Source organism: Puntigrus tetrazona, chromosome 6, assembly GCF_018831695.1.
Source record: "Puntigrus tetrazona isolate hp1 chromosome 6, ASM1883169v1, whole genome shotgun sequence".
Taxonomy (NCBI): Eukaryota; Metazoa; Chordata; class Actinopteri; order Cypriniformes; family Cyprinidae; genus Puntigrus; species Puntigrus tetrazona.
The window spans coordinates 14,666,797-14,691,349 of record NC_056704.1 but is presented as its reverse complement, the minus strand read 5'-3'; the positions used below and the strand labels follow the sequence as shown (position 1 = coordinate 14,691,349).

The 24,553-nt window shown below is 37.0% G+C and overlaps 1 protein-coding gene across 2 annotated transcripts in view; it reads left to right on the top strand.

The window, feature by feature from the left end:
- The window catches only part of ror1 (receptor tyrosine kinase-like orphan receptor 1), a 100,069-nt gene that overhangs the window by 66,603 nt on the left and 8,913 nt on the right, over positions 1 to 24,553 (top strand). For both annotated transcript variants that reach the window (XM_043242953.1, XM_043242954.1), the window contains exons 2-4: positions 8,164 to 8,235; positions 12,110 to 12,397; positions 13,282 to 13,318. In XM_043242953.1, coding sequence (XP_043098888.1) covers positions 8,164 to 8,235; positions 12,110 to 12,397; positions 13,282 to 13,318 — 397 coding nt within the window. The remainder of the gene's footprint in view (positions 1 to 8,163; positions 8,236 to 12,109; positions 12,398 to 13,281; positions 13,319 to 24,553) is intronic.

Genomic DNA, 24,553 nt, shown 5'->3' with positions numbered 1-24,553 from the left:
TCTTTCTCTTTTCCTTTTTTTAAATCAAATTTTAAATAATTTTTTTAAAAGCACATTTCATTTAAGGTGTTTAGTCTTTGTCTTTTTGCTGCGGTAGCTTTTACATGTACTTGTAACATTAACAAAAGGTATTTTCTCCATTGATGTCCATTTGAAATAGTCTGACTAAATGAATTGTAAATTGCACATACCATATATAAACATATATTTTGTCTCATTGTTATAAACTTCTTTGATAGTAAAAGCAAGTACCCATGTTTGTTTATAGCTGTGATATAAACTAAAGACTATACTAACTGTTTAAGAAAAAAAAGAGACATGGCAACTTTCTGCTAACTCCCTGAATTAACTGAGTTAATAGGGAATATTCCAGGAAAGAAAAGCATGCTTGTCAAGTCTTAACATAAACTCTCATCAGTAAGCAGTTTACGTTTTCAGTATGGAGTAGTTGAGTAGTACCAGGTGCAGCATGGGTCCTTGAGTCCTGGATCTGAAGAGTTGAATGATGGACAGCTCTGAAGCATCACTGGTAGTCCTCGAACACGTTATCTTGTCTGTGTCATTTTCTGCAATCATCCCTTAAGCAGAAAACAATTGCTGCTTTTAAATGGTTTAAGATGCTCTGCAATTCAGATCCAACTGGCTTGCTTTGTTCATTACACTCTCCCTATTATTTCTATCAAGCTTAGGAAAAGACTGAGGAAAGGGTTTGGAAAGTCTGATCATGAGGATTTGGATCAAACCCTGGGCCTCCCCTGATGTTTAAACTGTAATGACATTCTAAGTTGTCCCACATTAACCGGGCATCTCATCAGTTCCTATCTGTCCCAGACGCTCCCCGGGCTGAGGTTGCTGGGTTGGTTTAGTGAATCTGTCTGAGTTACGTATGAGATCTTTTGGAAAACCATCAGGCTTATGTACCTCGTATACGTGTCTTTCTCTCTTCACCTGAGATCGTTCTTGTGTCCAGATTCCGATTATGCCAGTGGAGTCTGTTCCACGCCAGTGGAGGATTTCAGCATGTTGTCAGTCTGGCTCCGGGAGATCGCTTTCTCCTGGCTGTCAGCGGAAAACAAATGACTTCTACAGTAGGTGGTAACCAGCAGAGCACATTCCAAAACGCTCCTGTGAGATCTCAGAGTGACCCGATATGCCCAGAGATTGCGTTGTGCAAGTACACGGGTCATTAAATGGTAAAGCAATATCATGTTTGTGACGTGTTGCGCGTCTGACCAAACATCACTCCGGGCCCCTGAAATTAGACCGTAGGTAAACGATGCACTGACTTTGAAGTGGTTCGGGTCCTTTCAGGAATATGCTAATCTCCCCTCGTTGATCTTGATTGCATGGGATGCCCTGATATAATACCCATCAGCCTGTGTGCTGTTCTGCTGTTTCAGCAACACTTTAGCCTGCGCTGGGGAAGCTCCTTTGAAACTGTAGCTTGCCAAGCTTCAACCTACTCATAATTTAGAGTAGTACAACTACAGCCAAGCTACTCATGAAAAAGTAGTTGGCTACACTACAAGCAGCTAATGAAAAATGCTATAAGCTACTAATAATTTAGAATAGTTAAACAGCAGCCAAGCAACTCACTGGAAAATGTAACTACTAACAAAAGAAGGAAAATAGTTAAAGGAAAATAGTTAAAGTACATACATATAGATACTTCTGTTCAAAAGTTTAGGGGCAGTAAGATTAATTACAGTTAAGCATGTGTATTTATGATATGTACACATACATATCTTATATAAACAAAAACTTTTATTTTGGATGCAATTAATTGCAATTCATTTTTGCCCATATTATATAACATTTAAAACAGATTAAGTAATATTAATTTGACATTGCAGTGTTTCACAGAAGATGAAAGACAATTTACACATGTTCAGACACATTTTTCTTAATACTAATTTTGTCTCAGAAATGCTCTTTAGAGCTACTTTCATCTTGGGGCTAATGCTAGCTCATTCCTTTTAGCTCCCAGGAGGGCTGCCCAGCGGTGGGCCTGGCTGTTGTCTTGCTAAGGAGGGCTAACCGGAGGAGAGACTACCTTTCAGTTGCATCAGAGGCTTTGTTCTGCTCTGGTGTTTGTTGTGCTAATGGGAAAGGTCCTTGTATTACAGCGTCCATGGCCAGCGCTCACCCTGGTTCATTGCCCAGTCTCCAGCCTGTCTACGCCTGGTCTATACCGGGCCATCTGTGTCCCTGGAGCCTGAACAGAGTTATCACATTACAGCTCGGCTTCCTGAGACAGGACGGTGGGGTAGGTGGTGGAGGATTTGGGGGTGGCTTGGTTCCTGTTCCCCGCAGTGCTCTCAGGTGGAGTTATTCAGGTGGAGTCCTGTTGATCCTTTAATATGGATCAGGTGACACCTGAGAAGGTGAAACAGCCATGTTCCTCTACCATGGATCTTCTCCATCTCTCTCTCTCACTCAGGGTTGTTCTCCTGACTGAGGTATTCTCCAAGCCAAGTAAAACCTCAGCATTTGGGCCGGGTTCAGCACCCACCTCCAAACACAAGAGTTTATGGTCGGAATCATCAGCCCGGGCTTTTCCCTCACATTCTCCCTGTCATTAAAAAGCTTTATTGTCTTTGGCTCGGCTAGCCTCACATTTTCCATTCACATCCAAGTGCCGACGTAATTATGATAATAATTCATTAAGGTCGACAGGCAGTGTTCGAACCCAGGAAGATCAGGCAACTCTTCATAAAGACTCAGCCAACTGTTCATTTTATTTAATTGCTTGAAGGGGACCATGCAATTAGATAGTGACAGAGTAATTATGACCTAACAGAGACATTGTTCATTTCCGAAGTTTCTTTTACTTGACGTCAATAGTGCGTTTGTGTTGATTTGATTAGAAAACATCTGGCAAAAACATATAGGTATATCTATCTATCTATCTATCTATCTATCTATCTATCTATCTATCTATCTATCTATCTATCTATCTATCTATCTATCTATCTGTCTGTTTGTCTGTCTGTCTGTCTGATATTTTATGGGATACAATACTTGGCATACAACTAAGTTTATTGCATTCTTCAGAAGTAATTATAATGTAAGAAGTAATTATAATTATAGTTTAACATGACTCAAATCAATAACAGGAACAGCATAAAAAGCCACAATTTCAGTTTTAGTAAACAAATCATATAATCACATTTGATTGCTAGTTGTATATTTCAGTTTGCATGATTTCAAATTCAGTTGTAGTTTCATATGTGCAAAACTAGAACTCTGGCACCTGTCCCAGGTCGGGTCTCCCACTGAATATGAATTTCAGTTGCCTTCCATTAAATCTGAGATTCTATATGTTTCTATGTGTGTGTAATTTTTAAGGTACAGTCAAAATATCTTTCCTTGCAAGCATTCTTGAGGAAAAAAATAAAATAAAATGTATGTTAATGTATTGCCTTTTATTTAATTTCTCTTTTGCATACAGAAAAATACTTTACACAAATACAGTTTATCCTCAATGTTTTCATTTTTCTGTCACACCATAGAATACATTGATGCGTTAACTACCCATGTATATTTATTAATCTCAATCAATAAAAAATAGCTAAAAAATAACACAGTAAAAACACATTAAAAACATAACAATAAAAAAATATATAAATAATAGTGAAGAATAGCGAAAAGCAAGATCTTACTAATTATATTAGTGCAATAAGTGAAGAGAAAGAACATAACCAGACTAAATCCAGACTATGTGCTTTCAGATGCGTGTACTTATTGTGAATGCTTTACCAGAGGCTTTCCTGTTCCTTCTTGCTTGATTTTCAGGTGTACTTCTTTTCTTTCCTTTAAGGTCATAATTAACAAATGTTCCCAATTAAAGCTTCCTTTGTTGTTTGGCAACATTAGAAAGGTAATCTCCAAATTACATTGCAATTTGCATAATATTTCATGATTAGCTAATGACAGGTAGCTTGCAGACGTGGACATCTGTTTTGATATATTCAGCTGACCTGAGTCCCACCAGCTCAAAATGTATTATAAATAAAGCTGTCATTGGAAAAAAATGTAATCCAGATTAATTATATGGATATATTGATTAGCCAATCAGACTCACAATTAATTTCTTATATAAATATTTGAAAATGCCCCCAGATTATTAGAATTAATCTATTTCAAATGAGTAATTAATTGAAAATACATTACAAAAGGTTTTAGGAGTGTGTGTCTACTGATATAGTGTTAAAAGGGATGATTATGCTACAAAATCTGTAATGTGTAATGTCACATAAAGTAATGTGACCCTTGTAAATTATATTTAGATGGTTCTAATTTGGGACCACACTTGACTCAGATAAAAGTGGCAGGTCATGTTGTAATGAGTAATGGTCATAATGTAATGGGCAGATGAAGAGAGCTGTCATAGATACATCACTAATGAGTGTAATTCGCATTTGCAGTCAATGTCATTAAACCACCTGCCCTGCAGCTGCTGGTCTTTACCCCAGCAACGGTAGCATGTGGTGGTTTATGTGTGTGTGTGTGTGTGTGTGTGTGTGTGTGTGTGTGTGTGTGTGCGCACACTATGTCACACAAGACAGTTCATTGGCACTAACAGCTGTGTGTGTATATCAGCAGCTCATTAAAGTGGCATGTTTTCTAACACCAGGCATATTTAACATTAAATTAACACCCAGTTAACGTAGTAACACCACTGCGTTCACACTTTAACGCTTGTCTATCTCTTTCTTCACCCTTTCCTTGTTTAACTGTGAGATTTGTGTATTCAGTTCACTCCACCACTAGAGCTCTGCTAAAGTAAAACCTAGGGAGCTTCTCCCCGGCCTAAATGTGGAGATGCCTTCTAAGACAACATCCTGTGTCCATGGACCCTTAGAAGTTAACAATTAGAAAAGATCTGCAGACAGCTCAAGCATTAGCTTGTTGCATTTTCTTTTTTTTTTAAAGGAAAGTATGCATTTTCTTATATATATATATATATATATATATATATATATATATATATATATATATATATATATATATATATATATATATATCAGATATATATATACAAGAAATATATATGCGTTTTCCTATTTGTTATTCTAACCTGAGTCCGGATTCATCATTTTTTTCATCAACATGCATGCTACGGATGCAAAATTGCAGAAATAAATTTTTTTTATGACAGACAAAAGTTTTGGGAGGCAGTGTGTAAACAAGATAGGTGAGGTTTAATTTATATTTCAATGTGCAAAAAATGTGCAATGACCTTATCGGGAATGTTCACCCAAAAAAATTTAATTGAAAAGACTTTTAACTTAAAATGTTGCAGTCTGTCAGTCGTATAATGCAAGTCAATGGGTACGTAATCTTTGAGAGAGAAAAAAAGCATGTACAGGCAAATCCAAATTAAACCCTGAGGCTTGTGACGATACATTGATATCCTAAGACACGAAATGATCAGTTTGTACAAGAAACTGAACAGTATTTTTTTTTTACCTCCCATACACCACAATGTCTGACTCATTCACATCATCCAGTGCATGATGCTTCAACGTGCTCCGGCACATAGATTATTACTTATAGAACATCATATACTTTAGGACATTAATGTATAGCCGCAATGTTTAATTTGTATTGTGCCCATTTGTGTTTTTTTCTCTCATTATAAGACTGCAACAGCTTGAGTTAAAAGTCTTTGTTTGTGTTCTGCCGAAGAAACAAAGTCACGTACATCTTGGATGCCCCCGGGGGTAAGCAGATAAACATCAAGTTTTCATTTTTGGGTGAACTGTCCTTTTAATCCTGCTTTTTGGAACATGCATTGTGGAAAAACCATAAAATGCTACCTTCAAAGGCATCTCACAGAGCAGTATATATTTTTATTTGTGTAATATTTCTGAATGATCATTCCCAAGTGGAAGCACACCTTTCTGTTTTTGGCATTCATGCAACTAGGTAGAGCAAGATGTTCACAAAAAGTGACCCCCCTCCCTCGCTGTAGTTCGAGCAGAGCTCTGAGACTGTCAGCACACTTGAGATTTATCCTTCAGTGTGAGTCCAGTCAGCAGGGAGCCTGCGTGATCCATTACTAGAACTCTACATAGGGATGCGCTCATGCACAGTCGCAAATGCACACATGGTGTGAGCATATGTTTGCTTTGGTAGTCTTTGTTGACCGTAGTCTTTTGTCTTCAAGGTTTTAAGAGTGTATGTGCACTGTTTTAGAGTTTACTTGAGATTATGCTGTCAGTCAGACCAAATAGCTTTTTCAAAGCAAGTAAGTAAAGCCAGTTTACACAGAAACCATCTTGGAAAACTATTTTCTAGTCATACTAGTGCGACTTCTGTCTTCATGAATAGGGAAAATGTGATTAAATCTGACTAAAATGGTTTAACTCAAATCAGGCTGAAAAAAGCTGCATGTTTAGACTGGTCAAGCTATGTTGAGCTAGTTAACAAGTAAACTTACATGCAGTTTACTGGCTCTTTTCAATGAATTATTATTACATTGTTTATTTCACTCTTTTTACACATTTTCTACTCTTGTGACAAAAGAATTGAATTGTATTGAATGTTTACTTGCTTTAAAAGCACTTTTAATTAAAAAAACAACTATGGGTTAGATTATATTAATGAAATTAAAGGCTACTTAAGTATACTTAAAGATGATGCACTAATGACAATGTCACATATGCACGTATAGACAGGGGACAACATAAACATTACAAATTCTGAGAGTAAATGAACATCCAGAAAACAATCAGGGTCAACAGCCGAGAGCAAGAAGAGGAGTAATGATTCATGGTGAAGGGGTCCAGAGGACAGAGGCACATATCAGATGGCTGAGAAGTGCAGCTAAATATTAGATATGAGATAGACCATATCCTCACTTATTAAAACATCTAGACAGTAATGTGTAAACTTGTACGTTTGAAATGGATATATGACATACATAAGAAATGCAGCCTTCTCCATATCAGTACAGTAACTGTCATCCAAACCTAGCCATAGTTTATATCAGAACATCCCTCCAGAGTACACTGTTATATTAACAACACGACTAAGCAATTTAACTGTCTTATCCGTGTACAACGACACAAGGACTTGTCATTCTTTTGGCACTGACATGTTCATTGACACAGATATTTATTTTTGAGAGATGAACTAAAGATTTTGAGCAAAAAAAATAAATGGCTTCTGCAGGTAATCCATGGTGTTTTGCTGTTTGTACAAATTGTTTTGAGAAATGCACTTAAGGTTTGGCAAATGGCAAGGGTGATACGAGAAATGTTCCAAAGTGGCTGTGAATGTGCAAAATTGTTTTGTTCACACTGAAGTATATTTTTTTGCAAAATTATTCATAAGTGTAGTCATGTAAGTACAACCCATATTAAATAAACTGCTATCATAGATTTAGATCAGGGATGTACAAACCTGTTCCTAAAAGTTCACTGTGCAGTTTAGGACACCCCTGATTTAAACACTTTACTTCAAATCACATAAATCTGCAGACTAATTTAGACTACGTTCTAGAGTACAGACTAAATCAGGTCTATAACATTAAGCAATTTGGAAATGTCTTTCAAGACAAACACCATGCTTAGTGTCGGGATTTCTCTCTGTCTCCATTTTATACCATCTCTGATTAAGCATATGCAAAAATAAAAGAGAGAGAGAGAGAGAGAGAAGAACTAATTCTATACATTCCTGAAGCACCTTGCACCTCTTTTCAGAATCCATTACTGCCCCAATCCATTGTTTATTGTGTTCTGTAGTAAAATGATGAAAATATCTCTGGTCTGACTCAAAGGAGGCCATTGTAAGACGAGCATCGCTAACTCTGTACCTGTCAACACTTGCCCATATTGTGCTTCTACGCTATAATAAAATGTCCTTTGTACAGTAACAAGTCTGTAATCTTCATATATTAGAGGCAGTTTTACCTGCACGCTCCTGAACACACACAGAGCGCTAATAGCAACATGACCGGCTCTTTCATTTCACATTCTTGCTGTATGTTTTATCATAGTTCTCAAAAAAAGTGAAATGAGGGCTGAAACTGAATTTTTTTTTTTTTGAAAATGTAAGATCTGATTACTAACTAAAATGTTTTGTTAGTTAAGTTTAAAACTGTATTGAGTATGAAATGTGCCTCTCTTTGACTTTCTGTTCTGTTTGTATCTGCAGGGGCAGAGATTCCTTCAGACCCAAAAGTGGAGGCCGCTTCCAGTTGGAACATGTCCAGCGGAGCTGAAAGAGGTGAGTTTAAGCCCAGCTCTGCTAGGCCACTCAGGGACACCATTAGGACTACAGTAATGTGACAGATCGGCAGCGATTGCTGGATGTTTTGTCTGGAGATGAATGTTAGTTTTGATTGCCAAAGCAGACAGCATTTCTAGCAAGAACATGTGAGCTCTAGGATGGCAGCGTTTTGAAAGAGGCTTGTTATGTGTCTTAAGTCATCTCAATTCCTTGGTCTGGGACAGTGCGCACTAAATTTGGGGATTTCTGTGGTCATGGTAAACCTAGATCCGTTGAGTCTGTGCTAACATTTTAGATACAAGTTGGAACAAAAGTCAGAAGAATTCAAGCAGGATTGTGTTTTCCATAAGATCTCACAGTGCCCACATACAATAACCTTCTCATTCATTTCTCTCTCATGAATACACATGCATAAATACCTACAAATACATAAGCACTTTGTTCCATTCTATCCATTTCAAGCCCCTTTTCTGACATTCTTTTATTTGTCGTTTCATTTTAATGTTTTTCCTGTCTTGAATAAAACTCAGTAGTAATTAAACTAATAAGAGAATTGGAGTTATTATGTGAGCTATGTGATTTCTCCAAATTGTCCTAATTGCTTGGGGATTAATATTTAAATCTCAGTCAGGTTTGTTGCCGGGTGTTTGAATACAGCTGTCAACACAAGAACTTTCTTCTGACCTTAAGGGCTTTTCCTTTTTTTAACCAGCAGCTGACTTATGCTTTAGGTCAGAAAACAGAAAAGTTCTAAAGACAAAAGATCTTGCAGCAATTATTGTCTGCTAGATGCATATCTTTTTTTGTATATGAGTGTATATTAACTAAAGTGAACTCTTTTTAAAACTCTCAGTAGTTTGATTTCAATTTGATTTATATGCATGTACCAAATGTTTTGATTAGCCATTATAATTTTCATATAATCTTCAATTATATATATACTTTTTAGAAAATTAACAAACGGTTGAGCTGAAATGTAATTTTATGCATCTCAAATAACTCAATACAGCAATTTTTTTACATTTTTTGCAACTTGTGTCATTTCTTTCACTTGGACGTAGTACTTTTATTTAAGGAATGATTAACATTTAAAAAGTGGCTCTTTTGAAACTGATGTAGCAGAAATGGTATGATAGATTTGGACATCCATTTTCCTCACACTCACCTCCAATAACTATCAGCACAGTAAACAAAGAGCCTACTGTCCCCACACACCCACACTGCCAACAAAAGAAGCCATTGTCTCCATCGTGCTAACTTTAGATGGTCAAATTACTTCTTCAGATCATCTGCTGAACTTTGATAAATAAACAACTGAATTACATGTGTGTGGGGGGGTTTGTGCGCAGCTCATTCCTTCTGGCTGAAGTTCCTAACCAGCCACCGCATCCTTACATCGTTAAAAGGAAGTGGAAGTGTCCAGAAGATTAGGCTTGTCAGTTAGATGCATTATGGGTCGGAACCGATCCCTCTGTGGTTGGATTCTTAAGTCGGATCCATTTTTTGGAGAGCCATATTTGTATATTGTTATAAGAGAGCTGATGTTTGGATGGAGAAAATTAAGATGTAGGGATAAAGAAGAGATCCGCCAGGGGAAGGACGGTATCTTTTCCTCCAGCTGTTCTCAGACAAGACATGGAACAAAAGCAAGAGGGCGGTAGAAAGAGAGGAGGGAAAAGAAAGGGAGGAGGTGTGAATGGACAAGAGTAGGGATAAAAGGGAGAGGAGTAATAGTTGGATGGACGCCCACGAGGGCGTCCACGAAGAGCCTCAGGAGTCGCTCCAGAGGGGGGAGTTCTGTAAGTGTACCCCCACTCGAGCATCCCTCTATTAGTCAGTTGTCTCCCAGACTTCAGGCACCATATGTGGTGTGTATATATATGGTGTGTTTTTTTAAATCTGTGTTTTATGTTTTTTGGATGAAACTTTTTTTTTTCCCATGTCCGATCCTCATATTCCTGTTAATGTCATGGTCAACAAAATCCTGCTCAAATCTAGCACCATATTCCTGGTAACCCTAGATGCAGTTTTCTGAGCACTGCTGTCAGGTGTTGTTCAGACAGCACTAGGGTTTCTGAAAGGTGAATGGTAGTCAAAGGAATTCAACCCCTACAACAGCAGGACTAATATTGTGAATATACCTGCACAGCTGTGGGCCCTGCGGCTGCTTACCCGGCCTATAACCCTGGGGGGCCACACTCATGGCTTCCTCTCAATATACTTTTATTAATTTTCTCGTCAAAGTCACATTCCTTGCAGAGCACCAGAGTATGACCTCCTATGAGAAGATGCCACTGAATTTGAAGGAGAACTGTTCCAACCATTATAAAAGAGACTTCAGTAAAGTAATGTGGCATAACATGTCAATCAAACATTTCCCAGTTTTACCGTTATATTCACAGATTCACATTCCCTTAAAGTGTTACACAACAAAACATTTTTTCTTAGGTGGCTATGGCTTTTGAAGTATTTATTTAATCTCAATTAATGTCTTATGGTCATATATATATATATATATATATATATATATATATATATATATATATATATATATATATATATATATATATATGTGTGTGTGTGTGTGTGTGTGTGTGTGTGTGTGTGTGTGTAATTTATTTAGTTTCTAATAGTAATTAGTCACTGCTCAATGCCCCAGTCTTTTTTAATCATAAGCAAGTATTGACAGATTGTTGGACTGTATGTTTGATATGCTCATAGTAAATCCGTGCTGAGTGAGAGGAAAAGTTTACTTTCACTCTTTGCTTCTTGGCTGCACCAGTAGAGCTTGTCAGGATGCCATCAAGAGCCTGTCAGAGCATGTCTGCCAAACCGATCATATGACTCCACAGGAAGTCCCAGGGAACTCTACAGAGGTTAAAATTATTTGTATGGAACAACATTGACTGTCAGGTTTTTGCCAAGATGATCTCATTAATATTCATATGCATTTGTATACTAAGTGTACAGTTTTTTATCTTAACCTTTTTGTATGAGAGAACATACACTGAAATATATTAACAACATCTAAAACCTAAACCATTTTAGATATTACTTTAGTATATGCAACCTGAAAAAGTACAAGATATCAGTCAGTTTTATGATGTAACATTAATGTGTTTCATTTATTTAATGGTTTATATGTGTGTTCTATTACAATCTTTGATTTGGATGTTGGGTTTTAATTTTGCTCTTCAGCAGCTATTCAAATGTACGTAAATGCACTTGTGCTAAAACCACACGTCACTAATACTGATAAGATCACATTGTTGTATATCCACTCTCTTCTGGTTGAAGTCCTTCACCACAAAGTGTTTGAACATACGGTCTGTGTAACTTTCCTATAGATTTGAACGTTCCCCTCTGTGGCCTTACTCCGACCAGAATGGGTCAGATCTGCTGAGCTCACTGCAAGCACTTTTATTTCCCTCCCACCACTCATGAAATATTGGGGGTTGTCATGTTTTTGCTGGCCCCTTATCAAAGTTAGCTGTAGGCCTGGCAAGACAGATTTTTTGGAGACAGAAGTTTCCAGAAGCTTCAAGAGGTTTTGCCGTCCCCTCTGGCAATATCCAGCCTGATGAGACAAACTAATGATTTACCACCTAGTGGCAACCGCTAAATATCATGTAAAGAATTCCTAACCGGCAGCTTAGAGGTTTGTTGCACATTGTATGCTCATATATAGTTACAAATACACCCAAACACTCTTGGAAAAAACCTCTCGGAAAAACGTTTGACTTACTACGTATCAAATAAAGGTGGTTTAAAGGATTAGTTCTGTCATTATTGCTCACTCTCATTCTGTTGGATTTTTTTAACCCTGGCCCCTTTGGGCAATTTCAATAACTTTTCTGCCTTGTCTTTTCAGATCACTTTCTAACGCTGGATGCTCCGATGAATAACATCACTACCTCCCTCGGACAGACAGCTGAGTTACATTGCCACGTTTCAGGGAATCCACCACCCACAGTCCGCTGGCTTAAAAACGATGCCCCTGTGGTCCAGGAACCGCGGCGTGTCTCTTACAGGCCCACTCCGTACGGTTCCCGACTGAGAATCCGAAACCTGGACACCACAGACACCGGCTACTTTCAGTGTGTGGCTACCAACACCTATGGCACAGTATCTACCACAGGAATCCTGTTTGTCAAGTTTGGTGAGTGCTTTCAGATTTTAACAATATCTTAATGATTCCATAATCAGGTGACCCATGACGCATTGCAGAAAAACATCTGGTCTGTGTATTTAAACATTAGGGGGTTCTCAGTTATGTTTTTTTAAGTATCAACTTTGTCTCAGAAGTTTCTCTGAAAATTTCTTTGGGGAAAACAAATTCAACAAATACCAGAGAACCAAATTCCAACGTTTGCAAATTGCTGTATTGTGTTAACCCCGTTGCTGGTGGTGTGAACCAGCCTTAAAGGGACAGTTCACCCCTTTATGAAAATTCTGTCATTTATTACTCACATGTTTCAAACCCATAAGGCCTTCGTTCACGTTCGAAACACAAGATATTTTCAATGAAATTCGAGAGCTTTCTGAAACTCCATAGACAGCAACACAAGATAGTAAAGACATTGATAAAATAGTCCATATATCACTAAATGTTGCATACATATGTTGTATAGAATATACCGTTTACTGGTTATGTTCATTAATTTATTAATACTCGGTATGCGCTTATGCTGTTTGCTGTTTGAACTCCATAGTTTTATGAACAAAAATTGTTGATATTACATTCTTTCTCTGGAGGACGTAAGCAGTAGAATTCAATTATGATTTTATGTTCTCTAGAAATAATGTCTCCAAGTATTACACACCCCATATAATTTTTGACCAGTTGCAAAGCAGTGGTCCCTCCTTTAGAATGATGACCCGAAATGCCCTGAATGTCAGAGAAACTGAGTAGGTCTAATGAGGTCACTATAGTTAGTCTCTATTCCAAGCCAAATAGCCATTTTGGCTGCATGTGTTGTACTTCTTTGTGGGCAATTTGTGCCTAACATTTTGTTAAATATCCCCACTCTTTCTTTCTTCCAGATCCGGCTCCCACCCCTCTGCCTGGAAGGCCTTCACCGTAAGTCTATTTTCCTTTCCTCTGTGCTGTACCCCATCTAAAATCCTCCATTATCTGTCATTAAATATAGCAGAGAAAAGGGGAAAAAACTTGCATAAGCAAATTATTTAATTGCTCCTTCAAGATTTGTCTGGCTAAAGCTTTTCCATTTTATATGCGAGTGAATAGATGAGGTAGACCTGCACAGAAAGGAATGCATGCTCTTGTCTGTGAGATTAAATATGTTCAGGAACGATGATTTAAATTGATCAGATGTGGCAATTTACTTATCTTTTTTCATTCTTACAAAAAAAATCTATTTTAAATAAATACTGTTGATTGTACTTTCACTTCTTCAAAAACATTCTCTAAAGCTTGTATCTCAATTTGCACAACAATATTCAGCAACGCAATAATAACACTATATGTTTCTTGAGCACCAAATCAACATATTAAAATTATTTAGGATAATGTGATAGGTAATGGTTACTGGGAATTTAGTGTTAAATAGAAAACATTTATAATATATAATAATATAAAATATTTAACAATATGATTTAAATGTAATTTATAATTTTATAATGTATAATTTACAATCCAATAGTATATTTTATTATTAAATGTAATTTATCATTTTAATGATTCAATTAAATATAATTGAATTGTTATTAAATATTTAAAAATGTATAAACTGTTGTCGAACTGTAAACAATGCATTTCAGTATTCAGTATAATTTATTTTCGCTGTTTTCAAATTAAAGTGTTACATTGTTATTGAGATACAATTGAGATTTACAATGAAAAATGACTATGAAAGCGACATTGCAGAGCTCATAGTTCATCTCAGATGTGTATCAGGAACTATTCTTAGATGTGGTAATTAAAGACTGCTCTTTGCATTTCTGATTTATAGCTTTACGGTGAGCCTTAAAGAAACTTCGGCAGGTCAGTTCTAGGTTAGCAAAGACAAATGAAGATGTTGTCCACGTTGCTTGCATGTGTCTTGTTTAAGACTGTAGGAACTGCAGTATTTGTATGTCTAACTTCATTAAAATCAGCCAGCACCTGTTTGTGCTAAAATGTACAACTGGCCTCACCACATGTTTCTGTTTCAACCCACTCAGATTACAGACATACAGTACATTAAAACACTGCCTTCATGTTTCTCTTTTAATCTTAACATATTTCCATGCTTCAACACATACTGTAGCCACTTAGCATGGGAGGATAGAATTTATGATAGCATATGTTTTTTGTTGTTGTTGTTGTTGTTTTTTCATCTTGGTGAGAACTTAAATTCAGTGCTATAATATTCCCCTCACTAGCATCTTCTCATATTATGTAGCAAGTTGGCCCAGTGTTAGAAGTAAACAGTCGCCGCGTGTTTTTTATTTACAGTACAGATGCAAATCTCAAAGTGGTGCTGATTTCATTTCTAAACTTTGTGGATAGTCTTCGTCCAAATCAAAGACTGAACCCCTGACCGTTTGGCGTGACTGGCTGCGCTCCAAATCACATTAATATTGATTAAAGTCCACAAACCCGTCTGTGTGCCTCTAAGCTCGTTTTGGACTAGCTGCCGTCATTGCACCGAGGTGCACAGAGATCCCTTTGAGCCATATGTTGGCCTGTTGGTAACCATTAGTGTCATCATCAAAGAAAGTCATCATGTCAGCTTCCATCAAGAGGAAAAGGGTCAGTATGCTGTCTGTTTTGCTTAACATATTCTCCTTTATGCGCCTCTATTTTTCCGGATGCGTATCGAAGTGTCAGCCTCTTCTTGGTGACCAGTACCTGGTAAAGAGAGCGTGTCCCTTGTGATGTGTTGTGGCTGGGACTCTAATGAAACTCTTCCTCTAATGAACTCCAGACAGGAGGTGCGTTTGTAGGCCTGGTCTCAGTGCACAGACTGAGAGCTGAACTGGCCACAGCTGGTCTTAAACTGGCCTTGTAGTGGGGAAGAGAGGAAATATGAGAGAAAGTGGGGAGGGGTATTGATGTCTAAAGAGCAAAAGGTCAAAGAATAGGCAAGGTTAGAAGGATGAGGCACAAAAAGCAAAGAATGAGGTGACGCATTCATAGATTAACAGCATGAAAGCTTGTTTTTGTAAATTCTAAAAAATAAGCAAGGTTTTGCCGTTTTGAAAACTATTGATTTAGTGCTAGGAAAAGCTGTTTTGAAAGAATCTGAGTATTATAGCCTGGTGACATATCCCTCATTTACAAGTATGATTTCTTTTCGCATATTTGCAATTTATGTAGCACTAATGCAGCTATGTTTCTTGTAATTGCAACAGATGTCTTACAGTTGTGGCTTTATTTTTCTTATTTGCAACTTCATGTCTCACAAATACAACTTAAATTTTTGGAATTGTGTGCATTGTCATTTTATATTTTACAATTGTGACTGCATATTTGCGACTATGTTGCACTAATGCAACTAGATTTCTTGAAATTGCGATGTTATATCCTCCATTATGACTATATTTCTCATATTTGCAACTATTTCTTGTAATTGTACTTGTGTAATTGCTGTATTCTTAATTTTATTCTTCTTTGCAATTTTGACTTTTTCTGTAATTGCAACTTTGTCTCACAGTTTTGACTTTATTACTCCATAAATGAAACTTCGTTTTGTTTCTCATAATTGTGAAGTATCATACATAACTTTTAATAAAATTTGTACTTTAAATCTCACAGCTTTGACTTAAACTTTAAACTTTATATCTCGAAATTGTGACTTTGACCACAGACTTTCATTCAGTGAAAAAACAAAGCATATTTCAACATATCCTCTTCTGTGTCCCACAGAGGAAAGAAAGTCATACAGGTCTTGGCATGATGATTAGTGATTACTAGAATTTTCTTTTTTTGGGTGAACTATCCCTTTAAGAATTTGACCATAAAGGATTCCCATGACACAGGAAGTTATTTGTTTGATGAGGGTAGATTTGACTTTGATTCAGTGATGTGAGGGAAACTCTGCTTTATCTTTTGTAAGCGGAAGGGCTTGAATAAGGTGAGCTGGTCTCAAAACAGCAGGTAGGGGCAGCGTCTGCATACACTCCCCCTGTTTTGGCTAGCGCGTCTCAGATGCTCACCACAGCTGCGCGTCACGATTGCTCACACTGAAGACCTTATTCATAGACTTCTTAATAAATGCAATATGTTTTTGTCCCCCTTTTCACTGCCCCTCACTTTTAACATTGCCTTTTTTTTATGGGGACCACCTGGAAAGGAGGTAATCGAACACCGTGGATGAGGAATGGGCATGAACCTTGAAAGAAAAAACAATGGTCACTGTTGTTCTGGCCCAAATGTCAGCCGTCCTGTAAGGGAGAGAGGTCTCAACATCGCACCTTTTTCACTCCTTTACACATTTGCTATTAATGCTGGGGTGTTTGTGGGAAGCACAGAAGAATTTAATAGGCAAGAATAGGCTTTTAAGAGAGATAAATGACTCATCAACCAACATTTCCTGTGTTTCAGTGAAGCTTCCCACACACACAAAAATTATGGTTACTCTTTCATAGCCTAGGATTTAATGGCATTTCCTAGAACAGTAGTTCTAGGAAAACGTTTTACCTTAAAGGAACACTCCACTTTCAAAAGAAAAATAGACTAATTCTCCAACTCCGTTTTTTTTACCATTTTTGAATCAATTCAGCTGTTCTCAGGGTTTGCCAATTGCATTTTAGCATAGATGATTGAATCCAATTAGATCAGTAGCATGGCTTAAAGGCATAGTTTACCCAAAAATTCTGTCCCTTCATGTTATTCCAAACCTTTAAGACCCTTGTTTATCTTTGAAACACTAAAATTCAAAAGCTTTCTGACCATGCACCAGTATAACTACCACTTTCAAGACCCAGAAAGGAAGTAAGGACATCTTTCAAATAGTCCATGTGACATTTGTGGTTCAACCATGATGTTATCAAGCTACAACAATACCATTTCTTAATCTAATTTTTAGCTACATGTTTGTCATCACTGGCATCTTTCAGAATCAGCTGTTTGACTCGCAGTTGAAAGTGAGGCGCATTAATAATTCCGAAGGAGCTGCTAAGGTTATCCATATCAAAATATCATTAATGTACTGTAAATAGACATGATTTCTTTACTGTGATTTTAGCATGAAGAGACAGCTTAATGTACACAATGCAGTCTCCCACAAAACGTCAGCAGAATTCTTTAATAGCAGGCGTTTAACCCGTATACGGCCCCACATTTCTTCAAGGTTGTTTATAAAATCCCTGTTTTCGCTGTTTGAAAAGATTAATACTACCATCGCTGGCTTGTCAAGCCTGTTAAAGTTTTCCCAGCTGTTTAAAAGGGAAACTTTTTCTCAAATAAAATGACATTTAAAAAGGAGATACTCAGCTTTTTTGCAATTGCGGTTTTTACTGGCCTGCAGAATGGTGGATCCAACTGATCTTAACAAAGTCCAGATCGTTTTTTTGCTCAAGGCTGGGCTATTGGGGTACGGGAGTTTGAGATATCCCAGGAGCCTCAGCATTGTCTGAAGGAGCACATCCTAATGGGGTTTTGTCCTGCTTTTAAGCAACGTCTACAATAATACTTCACTATTCATGTGCTTCAGTTTTAGATAGCTCTCCGTTTCAACAAGTATTTAACAAAGGGCTCTTGTAACTTCTGCTCTGTATTTGATTGATGTTAAACCCTAGAATGTGATATATTTGATTCCTAAAGCTTTTGAAGATGTATTTGGTCGTTCAGAACTGTCACTGTGGTGTGTTGTCATGGACAGTAATTTTATTGTAAAGTTATAAAAAGTAAGTAGCAGCTTGTTTGTATAGTGCTTTGAGTTGGCACACTGAGTTACAGAACTTGTAAAAGCAGCTCAGATTTACTGCAAGTTCATAGGCTTTCATGTTTTTTTTTGTTGTTGTTTTTTCCCATGACAGACATGGTGACTATATATATACCTCTGGTCAAATCAGATCTTTTTTTTTTCATTATTCTGACTTTTTCAAAGTCATGACCTTGTTTCTCATAATTGTAGCTTTATTTGTTGTAATTAAATCTTAAAAATTCAGCTTAATTTTTCTATAATTGGAACTTTGTGTCGCTAAATATACCCATATTGTGATATGGGCTTCCATATATATATATATATATATATATATATATATATATATATATATATATATATATATACTGTACAGTTTATCTGCTAACATGCACTTGTTTTTGTAGCTTCAAAATAGGTTATAATAACTGCAGAAAACTAGCTCACCATGCAAGCAGATACAGACTTGGTCAAGATCTAAATCTCTGGCTTGTTATGGAGCTCTTTTAACTAAGTGTTGATTGACTGAAGATTGGAGCTTTAATATGAGTCTCTTGGTATACGACCTTTGACCTGGAATGCTCTATGGCGGAGGTGCAGTCTGAAACTTGATCCTGACCTTTCGTCAGAACTTCTTTTCCAGTCTCAGGGCAAGCAGTGCGGGTCAGCATACCTCCCCAGCACCCCATATGACGCCATATTAACCTCTACCACTCAATTACATCAGCGGACCACACCGCCCTGCCATAGACAGCCTGTTTATCTTTATTTTAATGGTCCGTTAATATATGCCAGCTGATATTAGGTCATCACAGACAAAAATATTTGCATTTCAGTTAACCATGGCAAGGGTATGTGGAGGTTGGTTCTAAACAATTCTATGAAAAGAATTTGGGGTGTAGTTTTCGGACTGTGGAATACGTTTATATTCATGATGTATAAATACAATGGGTTTATGTTATAGTCATTTTAAGATCTCTCAAAAGTAAAAAATATAAGAATACAATAATAGTTTTATCATGCCTCCAAATGAATAAATAAGGCATTTTTAAACTAGAGATTTATGGTATTTTATTCTTTTATAATATATTATGTATTCAGAGTATCCCCAGTCTCTCTCTTTCTACTGACTCTCTGCCCTGCACCCTCTCCTCAGGTTTTTCCATGAACAAAGTCTGGCAGCCAAAGCCTTCTGATTTTTTTCCATTTGAGCTGCAGCGGACACACGTTTGAATACACAACTGTAAATATGAATGAAAGCTCAGAAACGCGTTCTTTCTCTCTTCTTCTCACTGAGGGAATAAGTTATGTCTTATTCCCATTACTTTTAGGGGGACATGGGGCCAGTAAATTAGCTTTTATTGGGAGAGCATGAACTTTATTCCCAGAGCCCCCCTCAAATGGATAACCCCTTACCTGTAGCGCAAGTTCCTTTTCGGTTTTAATGCTTTTTACAGCTTTGGATATGCTAAGTTACGAAATAACATCTTAGTGAGGATAGTTTAATGATATATATAATGTATAATGATTTGTTCTGTTGATATGGACAGAGATAAATAGGCCATGCTTAAGACAGTTGTGTACAGTGAGCTTATTTATATATATTCCCGTCTTATGTGAAGTTCCTATGTTTTCCTACACCTGGAAGTAAGCCTTGAGTAATGCATAATTACTCAAGAGGTTCCACACTCTCTATAAAAACACGCCGGCTGTGTTAAACATGCATGTTCTTGTCATTTAAACATCCGTGTTTGCATTATGATCTATACACTTTGGCTTTGTAAATCATAAGGTGTGACAAATCGCAAGCACATATCAAAACACGGTGGAAAAGCTTTCTTGGATAAAGGTTGGTCTTTACTCTGCTTAGTGATTATATGAGTCATGTTGTCAGTTTAGTGGTGCTGTGCCAGTTCTTTGAGCCAACACTGATTACAGCGTGAACTTCAGGCGTTATTTGGCAGACGAATGTAGATTCACGTAGCGCTCAATAACATGTGAAGTAAATAACAGTGGTGTCAGGATTCAGCTTTATAACTTTCACACAGGCAGATGCATACACACCCACATCTATTCAAACACATACACACACACTGAGAGTGAAATCAGAGTTGTACCTCTTCAGAAAAAAACCCCCGTCTTATTCACGAAGCACCACAGATCGACCATTCAAGTATTTTAGTACAGTGACTTTAATGTATTTCGAAATAAATAGCTCACCTAAAAAGCGAATGTTTGCTGAAAATGTGCTCAACCTCAGGCCAACCTAGGTGTAGATGAGTTTGCTTCAACACCGGATCCGATCTGGAGATATTTAGCATTGCATCGCTTGCTCACTAATGCATCCTCTGCAGTGAATGGGTGCCGACAGAATAAGAGGTCAAACGGGTGATAAAAGCATGACTCCAGTTTATCAGTTAATGTCTTGTGATGTCAAAAACATGTGTTTTTAATGATAAACATGATTTAAAAAATGAAAAAATTATAACTTCAATCCATGGCTTTCAACAGAGCAACGTTAATACTGATAAATATTGCGGTAGCCTTCTATATTCTTCACCACAAAGTTTTCAGAATCAGCACAAGATGGACAACTACAGCACGTATAATGCTTTTAGTGCTAATTTTGTGGGTGTGTTTGCACCACTAACTAGTTAGCATAATTTCTTTTGTGTTTCGGATGCTGACACAACACAGACAAGCATGTGCAAATAAACAGCACCATCAGCTGACACAAACCACCTAATTACTTGTTTTGTGACACCTCAGCTGGTCAGTTCTGCTTGTTATTGAATGATCCGTACACATTGTGGTTCAGTGAATACAAAAACAAACATGGACTATTTTTCTCCATGTACGTTGTCACCTCTCGCCCTAATGGGCTCCTAACAGCTTGACCTTTCTGCCTTCTTTTGTTTAGCAAATCACTCAACTCCACATTGTATAAGCAAATCATCTGTGGGGGTTTTAATACGCCCCTACAGCTAATCTGCAGATTATTTGCTTCGGCAAAAGCAGTTGCACCCAGTGGACGTGGGCCTATAATTTGAGTAATCGGAGCCCGAGGCTAAGCGTTTGCTCTCAGGGGATGTGATGTAGATGGAGTGCAGAGTGAAGAGAAGGGGTGGATAATCTTTTGGGTTCCTAAAACACGAATCATAGATTTAATTGCACGTCTAATCAGGTTTCTGGTTCACAATCACCAGTGACATTTCAGGATTCTTGATGCTAATAGATCTAGATAGATAGATAGATAGATAGATAGATAGATAGATAGATAGATAGATAGATAGATAGATAGATAATATTATTGTAAATTATTAAATTATTAACCCCAAGTAAAAAAAAACCCAAGTAATTTTATTTTGAGTAGTTTTTCTCATATTGTTAATTAATAATCACTAAATAATAAAACATTTTAATAACAAATTGTTATAAGTTTATTAATATGTTGTCATTTCGATTTTTTTAATCTCTGCCCTGATCACATGTCTAGTCTATACTATAGTTTTAATGTTTCTCTGTTTCTGGGAGATCTCGCGGGTCACAGGGTTGCGTCCTTTGCTTCTGTAATAGAGGCCGCTATTGTGGTAGTGTAACATGAGGACTCTTTCCTCTTTTTCTTCGTGGCTCCTAATGAGAGTCCCTCAGTGGCTGTCTTTCCTTTCCTCCCGAGATGCAGTCACGGACCACAGGCCCCCCGTTTCTGGGACAAACCAGTCCACTGTTGCCCATATTCCCCCATTGTTAAATATACTGCCATTGACCCGGGTCAAACATTAGCTGAGGAGTAAACCCGATGGTGAATTGTATCCTCTCTTTTTCAAAAATCTTTCTCAAGGTCTTGAGTCTAGTCCCCATTATACAAGATTTTATGTGTCTTACATCTGGCATACAGAAGAGTTTTTAAAAACCTCAAAGATTGTGTGTGTGTGTAGATACATGGCCAATGAAACAGTTTATTTTACGGATTCAGGCAGTCTGCCCGTCTTCACAAACTCTGCTCTGGAATGCCCTCATACTTACAGCAACAACAAAAGATGTTTTGGAAAGCGTTTGCTCAAAACAGCACTGATAATATGGACAGTAACATTCATAGTGCATGAAATGGCAGGCTCACAGTCACCCGAGAAGTGATACCGTTGACCATTGCTGCTTTCATGGTACACAAACTATCTGAGATGAAAATGTTGAGCGTTAGAGACTCCAGAGGTGCATGTAATAATTTTATATGAGCTAATAAAATATGACGTGAATTTGGAAGAGATCAGAACCTTTAAATGCGTGCATCACCGTTGAGCCCATAAAATATTAATGAGAGATGATCTAACACAAGAGTTTAGGAGGGATCCTTTAGTCTTGGAAAAAAAGTCTTTGCATGTTTAGGGATAAATCTTTCAAAAATATATCAAGTAGTTAGAGGGCAGTGAGTTATTTCAACTAAACATGAATTTTCAACATTATTACCCAAACGTCTCCTGTAGATTTGTTATAAACGCAGTGTTTGATGCATTTTCATTACATTCACGATCTTTCCAGCCTTTTTTAAGCATTTCATCATTTCCATTTGTGCATCAGTAAGCTGTCTTTGTAGTGTGCAGTTTTTGTAGTGTACAAATGTCCCTCTTTAGACAGACTGATGATATCACGCTGATTTGTGGAATAGTTTTACTCTACTTTAAGATCTTAATAATTTCCATGATGTTTCCAGATCTGGAAATCACATGTTTTCCATGATCATGGGATCCCTTCAAGTGAGCTTATCTACAATTAGTTTTCTTAATGTCAGCCTGAGAGTCCCTTGATCTTATAATGGAATGAGTGGAAATATCTGTTCATAAAATCAGTCGTCAGCAATCAGATCTGCTTTTTTCAAATTACATTTCGGAACGGCACGACTTTGAGGTTCCACACTGAGTAACTCACTGTCCATGCTGATCAACCTTTCTGCGGTTTAACTTCTTTTTTTTTAACGGAGCAACATATGGCACAAGAGAAAAAAGTGTAGGGAACATCTTAAGGAGGTGTTTTTGACACCTTAATGGATGGCTAAAAAGATCGAGGAGGCTTCGGGCCAGGAAGATTGGAGATTGTTTCCTGATGGGAATATCTTGATACATTTATTAGACTCCAGGGCATGTGCAATAACACTGATGACACAAATCCATTCTCCTTACTGTTGCTAGTATGCGGCACTGACATCTTCATGAGCTTAGCTTCTTAACAAGGCTTTATCTTGTAAATCACAACTTTGTTGGGGCCGAGATATTAATTTTAGGGCTGACCTCACTTCACATACATAAAACTAAGGTTTGATAGTGAAATAGTTCCCGACCAGGACAGCAGGCAAAGATCTTTTTTGTGTTTTGGATTTAATGTTCCTTTGATTTAACACCTTCCAATCATATATTGCGGAATTCATATCTGTCGTTGTCCATTTTCTCCATATAATTTCAAAAATGCTTTGATAAAAAATAATTATGACACAAAAAGTCAAAATTATAAGATGCCAAAGCACAATTCTGAGATAAAAAAGTCAAACATATGACATAGGTGTTTATTATGGTGTTACTCAGTATCTCATAATTTCAGCATTTTATATCATAAATAAAATATTATTTCTCAAACTGTCATAAATGTTTGTTATAATTATGACTATATATCTTTTATATATATATATATATATATATATATATATATATATATATATATATATATATATATATATATATATATATAAAATGTAGTAATAATAATTTAATAATAATTAAAAATATTCTCAAAATATATACTGTATGTGTGTGTACTTATATATACATAATAAATATATTATGTCAACAAAAACTTTTATTTAGGATGCGGTTAATCATTTGACAGCTCTATTTTTTTTTCTTATGTGGTGAAACTGGGCTTAAATAGAAACGTCTTGATTGCCGCTGTCAATAAAGCAATAGGGAAATGCCAAATGATAAGAAATGTCAAAAATCAAGTTGAATTTTTCTATATAAATAAATCAGTCTATACAGTTTAGCGCAAAATGTTTCATAAATGAATTAATAAGCAATAAATGATGTGGTCTCAAAATGTTGGGCCCCTTTGTATAATTGTTTGTGGATGGCTTTTGCTACACACTTCTCAAGAATAGGACACCCTGAAGAATTAAACATCAATCTTGGTAGCGTTTAAAGTGCATCTCTCTGCTACTCAGCTCACAGGGGAGCACTTTCAGACTCCTCACTCCTTCCTGTCTCGACTCAATAGGTTTAACAGGAGAGTTCCAGGATCCTGCAGGAATTACAAAATGTGCTGGATGTGAAGCGCATGTTGAAAAGCATATCGTGTTTTTTGTGTTTGCTTAGACAGAACTTTCTCTTGTTCTCTTCCCCGTTACATCACTGTCACGGGTCAATTAGCACAGTTTGCGCTGCACTGTTAGTCACGTTCAA